Source organism: Argiope bruennichi, chromosome 3 (assembly GCF_947563725.1).
Source record: "Argiope bruennichi chromosome 3, qqArgBrue1.1, whole genome shotgun sequence".
NCBI lineage: Eukaryota > Metazoa > Arthropoda > Arachnida > Araneae > Araneidae > Argiope > Argiope bruennichi.
Window position 1 is genome coordinate 70687913 of NC_079153.1, and position 10354 is coordinate 70698266.

Below are 10354 nucleotides of genomic sequence, written 5' to 3' on the forward strand. Positions count from 1 at the left end.
CTTCTGCCGGTTATGCCTCTCTCAAGTCATTTCAGATTTGCCCAAACAAAATTCTTCTTAAATAAAATAAAATTATTTCAATTTTCATCTTTTTGCTTCAGTTTGTTACAAGACCATTTATAACCTATCAATTTAAATCTATTAATCGTGTACATAGAAATAAAAAATTGCAATGTTGATTAAGAAAGATACAGGTAGTTTTTACAATCTAATTAAATTAGTGATTATTCCTTCCTTAAAATTTTATATAAAAAGGCTTTAAGAAAGATTTGAAGTTAAACATGCCGAATTTTTTTCAGGATATTCGAGAAATCAACGAGAAAAACGGCATTATCAGAATATTCTGAATTTTGGCTGTCTATAATTATTTATAAATATAGAAGGTAAACAAAAATTCTTTCCCTGACTACACGTTAGCACGAAATTTATCGTTGTAAAGGGTAATAAAAAATGAGTATCACTCTACAGATCTGTTTTTAAAATTTTTCCCGTTGCCGAATTGTAATTAAATTAATCTATAAAAGTAAATTACATTTTAATGAAATAACGTGGATGAGGGACTAAATGGAATACGTCTTTTTTTATTCCTTTAAATCTAATGGGCTATTTTAATATAAACATTCAACCGTTAATATTCATATAGTCTTCTTGATATCACCTCTTATTTTGGTTCTGTAATTCACCGATTCCTTGGACGAAAAATATTCAAAAAGAAGGATTAGAAGAGATGGACAACATTATAGACTCAATTCTCTCCTTATATTACACCTCAAGTTTTGCTCTTTAAAGATTATATAAAAGGGAAAAATTGTTGACCCTTCCGATCCTTATACCGAAGCATTCAAAGACAGGGTAACAGGGCATCTAAACTTCATTAACAAATGCAAAGGATATATATATATACATTCTAAAATGTTCCCTCATTTCTTTCCAATTCTTTCCAATTCCCACTTTTTTATTTAATTAATTTTACACGTGCTCTAGAAAACTGATGATTTAAATATTTTCTTCCGCTCTGAGTGAAAGGATTAAAATCCCTAATGCTAACATCATTCTTTCTTAATTCCCTTACTTAAGTCGGTATGTGTAAAAGAAATGACATGTGTTGGCATGTGTCGAAATCCCATAGTAAAATTATTGAAGGGAAAAATTACTGTCTGTTTACTCTTGTGTCTCGATGTATACTGTCGTATTTCTAATTGCTATTTATATAAACAAATTATACCTCCTGTGATGAAATAAATTGAAAAAAATATTTATAAAAGTATATAGCGTCTCTACAAATAAGTTCCATAATAAGGTAAAACTTTGTTCTAACCCTGCATTTTCAAGATCGAAAATGAAACAAATTGCACTGAATATCGATGTTACATTTTATATGACTCTAATCAGTAGATGACATAAAATAACTGAGAAGACAAATTAAAATTTCATTAAATAATTAAAGAAGTTAGAATTTAATTTCAAGATGTTTAAAATTAAAGATGCTTAGCATTGGAGTTATAGCAGCTAATTTTTCATTTGCGTTGACTTCTCTTTTAATAAGACAGTAGAAACAATAGGAATGGAACTGTTTGACGACTCTCACTGTCATTAAGAGAACAAAAGAGAAACGTGACGAGATGCATCTTGTCTGGGTCAGAAAAAACAAGGGCAGTTTCACAATGAATCTGATAATAATCAAATGACTGTCACTTGTAATAAAATAAACACATTCTTGTTATAATGAATTAGAAGTCATTAGTCATCTGGTTCAGGAAGCGATTTCATGTCAGGAAAAAAGAGGATGTCGTTTTCTCTCTTGTACTAACTAATATTTATAATGTTTTAACTAATATATTAACAAATAACCTCTAGATACGGGCGTGAAATGGGAGCAGACATAATGACATCTGATAATTCTTAAAAATACATTATTCTAGTAATGCTAAGTGACAGAAGGGTCTATTTTTTTTTAAAGTTGTGTCGACATTTTTTTTTTTTTTACATCTTATGGTACGAACAAAGATTTTTTTTCTAAGTATCAAATTAAATCAAACGTCGTTTTGACTGTTTGCTAAATTAGAATGATTTTGTTAGATTATTTCAAAACGAATTATTTCATTAAAATGCAAGAAGATGGAAGAAGGATTTATCTGTAGGAATGGACATCGAATGTTTAATTGCTATCTCTTAATCTGAGCATTAGTCTCAATTTTTATATGATATAATCACCATCTTATTCTTAATTTCATATCCTCATACCTTAAAATTTTGGGAAAAAAATACTGCATCAAAATTCCACTGAGTATTCCAAACGAAATATTGATAACGAAATTTATATTTAAAAAGATTTATTCTGGCGTAGATACAAATACTACCACTATAATCAATAATATAATACAATATAATATAATATAATATATATAATGATATTTTAATTCTAATTTAATTAATTTCCGAGGTTTTATCTTAATTTAGCCTATAGTAACTTCATTCTAAAATATTCTCTTATTTCGTGATCCAATTCCACCTTCTCTACTTAATTAATTCAGGGGAAGCTATGTAAAAGTGCTAAATAGGCTAAAAGCTTAACTTTCCCACACTCCGCGTTAAGGGACAAAATACCGCTGACGAGACAAATTTTTTTTTGAAAGATCCTTGTGTTTTCCCTTACCTCGTCGACGCGTATAGCAAAAATCCCTATCGAAATCTCATTATATATTAGCACTATGAAGAAATATTTTCCCTATCAATTTCTCAGGTTATATAATACTAGGGATAACATGTCCAAGAGCTTTTTTTCCTCATTCCTCTCTGTGTCGCTTTGTGTTGTGTGTGTGCTCATCGCTTGTACAGGATGCCTGCTTCTTCAAAATGAAATAAAACGGCGTCACGAAATCGAAAGTCTCTTCACTGTCTTCAAAACTGCATCCTGCTTCACATAAAATAATGCTTACATAGATATACAATAATTAATTATTATTTGTATTACGTACCGTATCGGCATATTCCACATATTTTAAGAGGTATATTACCCAACCAGCAGTAGTTGCCTGTAAAAATAAAGTTAACAATCACTTAAAAGAATAAATAATGGAATACATGAATTCTTCAAAGATTAAAGAGGGAAAACTCATTATCAATAATAAAAATTTATAATAGTTTCAAAATATTTTCTGCTAGTCTTGCTATCAACTTATGCAAAAACTGAGTTTAATATTGTATAAAACGACAAAATTAATTTAAAATAAGAACTAAAAAATCCGTGTAAATTTCCAATAAATGCACTTCAAAAATATTATTTTATTTTCATTTTTTTTTAAATTTTCTTTCTTAATTAAAGTCACATTTTATTATAATAAATATTTAATAATTCGTACATATCTTTGATTTACTCAGTTATACAGTAAACATTAAAAAAGATCAATAACAGTTTTTATTATACCATAAAAGAGTTATATGTTGCTAAGAGTTTTATGTCTACTATACCTGCTGACATAAATATAAATTTCCTGTTTCCACTTATTCCTTTCAATGAGTTTTTCCATACCATAAAAGTTTAATTTCAACAGTTGAAATAAATAATTAACAATGAATTTATAAACAGTGGAAATAAATAAGTAATAATAAATTAAATAATTTAACTTAGACACTTTATTTTGAGGATGACTTACCCAGTAAGTGTAATGGCCAAATGAAACTACTGTCGGAGAACAAATTCCTTTGTAAGCATCAGTTGTCAAAAAATAATAACATAACTGAAATAAAAAACAATGTTTAAAAAAATTTAAGTACTGCAAACTGAAACCAAAAAAAAAAGTATAAATACTCCCTTATATATATATATATATATATATATATATATATATATATATATATATATATATATATATATATATATTTCAAAACTTTTTGACACTTTAACTAAAATTATACATAAAATTGTACACATTTTAAAGGAAAAACGGAAGTATAAATTTTTGCTGTGGTTTGGTGAAAGAATTCCGGAATTGGAGGATCCCAGTTTTCAGACCCGGTTCCATCAAATATCCACCTTTTTTAAATCTGAGAATATTTATTCTTTCCTGATGTAGATGTTTGAACATCAAAAGAGGAAAATCAATAACTTTTGCAGGTCATCTGAAACTGTGTTGGTCTAGTGACAGAATCCCAAAACCGGGGATCGCGTGTTTGAAGCTGAGATTCCTATGAATATCCGTCTCTATAATGGTGCAGATATTTGGAAGGTCAAGAAAACAGAGCATTATCTAACTAGATTTAAAATTCAAAAATTCAACCTCTTACCATCCAGCATGTAGCTTTGAAACTAGAAATTAATATCCATTGCAACCAAATTATAAATAATTTCTTAATTCTTTCTCCTCAAGAAGTTGATAGAAAATGTTAATAGTTTTATTCTTAAATAAATCCCGAAAAGTTGATTTTAAAAATTCAGTTTTCATTTGGTTTATCATTTGATGTTTTATCACCTCCATTTTTTACTGTAATAATTTCCTGCAAGAAGCTGAAATATTTTATTTTTTATTACTTTACGATTTACTTATTTAATAACAGAAATGTTGGGGCATTTCTCCTTTCAATTAATTTTTTCTTCATTTGCAAAATATTTGAATTACTAAGTAGCCATAAGATCTAAAAACTTTTATTCTAAAAAATCGTTTAAATTCCCTTCTAATGAAATCTTATTCAAGGCTTCTGAATACACGACAGAAACACAGAAATTCTGAATGATTAAAAAGAAGATATTTAGTGATGTTTTTCTACACAAAACCATATCTGAGCCGTATTCCATGTAAACGTGTTTCATCATTTCTTGCATAGTTCCATTTTCAGTACATAATTATCAGGCGTTTCTTTAACTTGCTATACTTTAATAAAAATTTATAACATTTCATAAATTTATGAATAAAAATATTCTTCTATTTTTAAGTTATAAAAGTATGTGTCAATAATCACATTCATATTCATTATATTATGCTCACCACTTTGAGAAAGGATGGAAGCCAGCGCAGTCATTTCACTATCCCAATGAACTTTTCGGTGAGGCACAAGCACCGAAAGTCGATGCTGAGAATGGCTTGCCCGTTCCAAGCTAGTATCCATGATACTAGCTTGGAAGATAAGCCAGGAAGAGATCGATCAGCGGATTTCGATGATCAGGCACTTTGGGCAGCCGTGGAAGGGGACGAAGTTTAGACAACTCGAATGCTAGCCGAGAACTTCAATGTGAACCATTCAACCATCGTTGGTCGCCTCAAAAAGCTTGGAAATTTATAAAATCATCTGGATTGGTCCCCCCCCCTTCGCCGAATTCAGCGACAACAATAAAGCCGAAAGTGTCCGAATTGCTTCAACAAAACGAGCATGGTCCATTTCTGAAGGATCTCCTTGAATTCTTTGCCCATGGAATCGTCTTTCAAGCAAATGGGAAGCAGTTATGGAAGTAGATGGTGACTTTTGCTCCAGATTAATCATTTAAAAATGTTACCTTTGAATTTTTATGTTTCCTTTTTTCACAATAAATAGTGTTCAAGAACGCCTGATAATATCATTTAAAAATGCCTGATAATTATACACCAACCCTATATATTTAACAATTAAAATAATATCCCTCTAAATATATCATTATTTCTCCACATTTTATGTTCAAATTTCACAAAAACATTTAAAAAAATTTAACGAACGGAACTCTTTTTGATATTATAATTCGTTAAAGGGAATTAAAATGATTAATTTCATGCAACCATTAAAATTAGTTTGAAATTTTAAGAAAAGCTCGTTAAGTAGAAATTTATTGTATTAGACATTACAATATATTGTTGAGAATAAAATACCACTTGAGAAATTGATTATGTTTATTTTTAAAGGTAAAAGAAAGACAAAAAGAAACCTTCATGATGTCGCTTCCAAGGTTAAGCTGAAATTTGTATAGCAAAAGAAATAAAGTACGTACAGCGTTTGGAATTTTTTTCAGATGTTTTATTTTCAAATGATGTTGCCAATAAATATTTCTGTTTCTTTATTTTTATTTTCTTAACTATTTCTCTTCAAACTATTAGATTTTATTATGTTTAATCATTTTTGAAATAATAAATTCTACAACTTATTTATTTTATAAATTAATAATAGAATTTCTCACTTTAGATTATTAGATTTATTATCATTATTATTTAGCTATTTTTAAGAAGTGTATATGATATGGATAAAGCACAATGACATATCAATAGTAGACAAGATGCATAAGTTAGCACTGTAAAGAAATTATAAATAATAATGACATATCGGAGATAGAAAGTCTTTCTGTTTTCCCTTTTTGAAATATGAAATTCTAGTACTAATTTATTTCATAAATTAATAATAGAACTTATTTTAGATTATTAGATTTATTTTTTTAAATGCCAGAATATATAATATGGATAAAGCACAGAAAATACATACCAATAATAGACAAGATACATAAGTTAGCACTATAAGGAAATTGTAAGCAATCATGACATATCGGAGGTCGAAAGGCTTTCTGTTTTCCATGAATGAAGGTAACAGCCTTTTGACGGTGAACACATACATAAGACTGCACAGAAAAGGCAGATAGTAACTATCAACCAGAAACCAGGACCGGATGATTGGATCTAAAGAGAAAATAGAAAGGGGGTGAATAATTTTATTTCAGAATATGAAATAATGTCAATTTAAAACTCATAAAACAGTTGTTTGCGATTTTTTAATCCTAATTTATGATACGAATTCTGGGGATTTATAAATATCAGTTTATGTTTTCCTAAATTATCACAAAGTGTGACTCCTAAACAAAACTTGCAAATTTATCGAACTTTAAATATTTATACTTCCATGAAATAAAATGTCTCACAAATAACGGGTCAATCGTTTTATATTTCTGCATTAAAAATCCAGTCTGTATGTCAAAAATGCGTACTAAAAAAGAGATGCATGTTATTATCTTGTCTCTGACCATAAATTATAGTTGACAACCTAATTAGAATGATAAACCTAAATCAAGTACGAGATAAAGGGGTTTTACGTAATGTTTACTTTAAAAATAAAATACATTTGATCATAATTGATTAAATTATTTAACCACTGTTTTAAATATGATGAGATAAATAAATTGTATCGTATAAAACCTCATTCATAAATGTAAATTTCGATCTTATAATAATAGCAAATTTTGAATGTTCTTTTTACTTCTTCGATAAATAGTATAAAGAAAGTATAGTAATCATAAAAAAATTCGAACTTGAGATTTTCATAAATCTTCACGTTTTAGAATTCCATGTGTTCGAAAAACATATTTTTGGAAAATGTCTGTCTTTTGTTGTTTCTTATGGCACTTGCCATGGACAAGCCCGCTGTTACGAAGACAGCAATTTTAAGGCGGTGGGGGAGCATCTCTTGTTTTTACAGTAGCGCCAACTAGGACAAAGAGTACGACTTCGCTACTCACGCATCACTCACTCGCTTGCACAACCCCTTTTTACAAGAGGGCACATTCACACATCTCACAGATAGAACAACGGAAGAACAACCATGCCCAAACCGGGACTCGAACCCAGGACGCTCAGATCACGTGGAAGACGCGCTACCCCTATGGCAAGACGCCGTCATGTCTGTCTTGTTGTCTGTGACAAAGATAACTCAAAAACGCTTTGAGCTAGACGGTTGAAATTTGGTATATGGTCTTTACTCCAAATTTGTAGATTCCTATCAAATTCTGATTAAAATGTATTCAGAGGAAGTCCGGCTTTTCGAGCATAAGTTAACGCGATAACAACAAAACGAAGAAAGCCAGAGGGATGAAATTCGATATACATATTTAACATTTGTATTGTAGAAACCTATGAATTTTGAAACAAATTCAACTCCAGATTAACTCCCTGTCAATATGTACTTTCAGAAACAAGTAAACGCGATAGTTCAAAAATGCAGTGACTTTAATGTATCAAATTTGGTATAGAATTTCTTGACTACAAGTGAAGTTTTGTATCAAATTTATGTTTCAATTGGTTGGGAAAAAGGGACTAAAACACAAATTCGATTTTTGGATGTTTTTAACGCATGCTGGGGATTAATCGCCAAATAATTCGCCAAAGATGGCACGATATATTAATTATAGTTGCTAAATTCATGCCAAAAGTTAATATTTCGAAACTATTGTACACCATCACCATGTAAGTCGTTCTCTGGCAGGACAAGTTTATTAGAGATTATACGAGAAAGTTTTGTGGAGACTGCTTCCTCTGATTTCTGAAATAAATATCGAATTATTTTTAAAAACTTTCACTTTAGAATGTAGGCTATATTTGATCAATGTGAATAAATAAACATTTTATATAATTTGAATAAATGAAAAATCACTTGCCTCCGGATTCCAGAGTTTCTTTCATTAACTGTACGATGGTCATTGTTGATATGAATTCAGCAGAACTACTGTTCATTTAAATACCTGAAAATAAGAAAGTATTTATTGTTAATATTACTTGGAATCTTAACCATTCTATGAAAAAATAAAAATATCGTAACAATATACAAAAAAAATGTATTTTCTATAGACCTTAAAATAATTTCGATGAGTTATTCGATATGTCAAATTTCAGCAAGAATGAGATATATAAATAAAATTTTCGTTATACCTTAGAAGACAGCAAATGATATGCGATATCAAATGGGTTTTGTACTTTCCGCAATCCCTTGTAGTATTTTATCGTAACTATGTTGTTTTATATTGCATTTTTTTCATAGTCTGCATAAAAAGGAATAGAATAGAATGTTTATGAATGAGCCATAAATGCAGTTTTATTTTGGAAAATAGATATCTTTCGCTACCAGCTGGTACGCCAGAGATACGTTTACATTTAATTTCAATTAGATAACTTAGACATAATTTCATAAAATTAATAGACATTAAAGCCGTTTATTTTGATTGTTTTATAATCTGTTCATTTTGTATATGAGCCTTTCTGATAAAGATAAGTCCCATAAAATAATGCTGTTATGTTATAACAGCTTTATATTAAACGTAAATGTCCTGTACATCTGTCTTCTAAATTTAGCTGTATTGTGAGTTCACTTTTTTATTCGTCATTTAAATAGCAAAAATATTAAGTGGAATCTTTATTTAACTTTCAACATTAAAACAAAATACCGCGATATAATATTTGCTGAAATAATGAAAATGATTTCAATTTCATTCGTGACAATAAAAGCATCATTGTGAAATTTATTTAAATATGCATTTAAATTTAGAGTAAAGAATCTTATAGCAACTAAATCGAATCTTTGAAAATTATTATTATTTTTTTTTTTTTTTTTAGATTTCTAAACGGTATAAAAATCCTTTTTGTGTGGGAATAGTTTTGGAAATTATCACAAGAAAAAACATCAAAATCTAACCTAAATTTTTATTAATTAAAATGCTAATGAAAGTTTAAAAAATCTAGCTCCGAGGTGCTATTGTCCGCTCTCCAAAGTATATATGTGCCAAATTTGATAGATCTGGCTTTGAAATATATTATGCACACACTTATTTATTGCATACTTATTTATTACATACATACATATTTATCTTTATTATACGAAGAGATAATAAAGAAAAAAGTCATCATGAAAATTTTGATGATTTAACTAAGCTATAGTTTTTAATGCTATTGACATGAAAATTTTACTGAATTTTATAAACCTTCCTAAAATGTTGTAAAAGTCTTTAAAACATGTTTCCGTTTTACTATTTCAATATTCATATCCGAACTCATACATTAGTTAATATTTTTGAACAAAGCCTTCCGAATTTCTTGAAAAATTACTAACAAAGAAAATATTTATGAAAGTGTCAACTGATTAAAAATATTCGGAAACAGAAAAGGGAATTCCATAATAAAATCAATAATATATCGGCTTTCTTGTTGTTATAATATAACATGACTACGACAAATGAGTGTAACTTAAGAGCTGTGCGATATCAGATGAATTTATTTAAATAAAAATAACCAGGTATGAATCAAAATTTATCAGATTTGGTTGAGTTTTGCACTTTCAAAGCATTCAACTGAAGATATATAAGTTATGCGAAGATGTATCAAAAATGCGCTTAGTTTAACATTATCGTATTTATTACATTTCTATTACTTCTCATAAGCCACTCTCTGCTTTTGTATTTTTCTTTCTTTCAGTAAATGCATTCGTCCGTCTGAAGTCAAAAGTCAACTAGTCAACAATTGAATGTAATATGATTAAAATGATGAAAACAAGTGCAAACAAAGTGCAATTTCTTAATTTTCTCTGAAATAATTTATTGTCGATATTCTTAGAGAGATTTTTGCTCTAAAATGGTTTACAA

At 28.7% G+C, this 10354-nt stretch overlaps 1 protein-coding gene across 4 annotated transcripts in view; it reads right to left on the reverse strand.

The window, feature by feature from the left end:
• The window catches only part of LOC129963197 (elongation of very long chain fatty acids protein 7-like), a 96067-nt gene that overhangs the window by 4501 nt on the left and 81212 nt on the right, over window positions 1-10354 (reverse strand). For all 4 annotated transcript variants that reach the window (XM_056077373.1, XM_056077371.1, XM_056077374.1 and 1 more), the window contains 4 exons: window positions 8381-8464; window positions 6442-6632; window positions 3657-3740; window positions 2979-3035 (listed from right to left, as the gene is read on the reverse strand). In XM_056077373.1, coding sequence (XP_055933348.1) covers window positions 2979-3035; window positions 3657-3740; window positions 6442-6632; window positions 8381-8456 — 408 coding nt within the window. In that variant the 5' untranslated portion in view covers window positions 8457-8464. The remainder of the gene's footprint in view (window positions 1-2978; window positions 3036-3656; window positions 3741-6441; window positions 6633-8380; window positions 8465-10354) is intronic.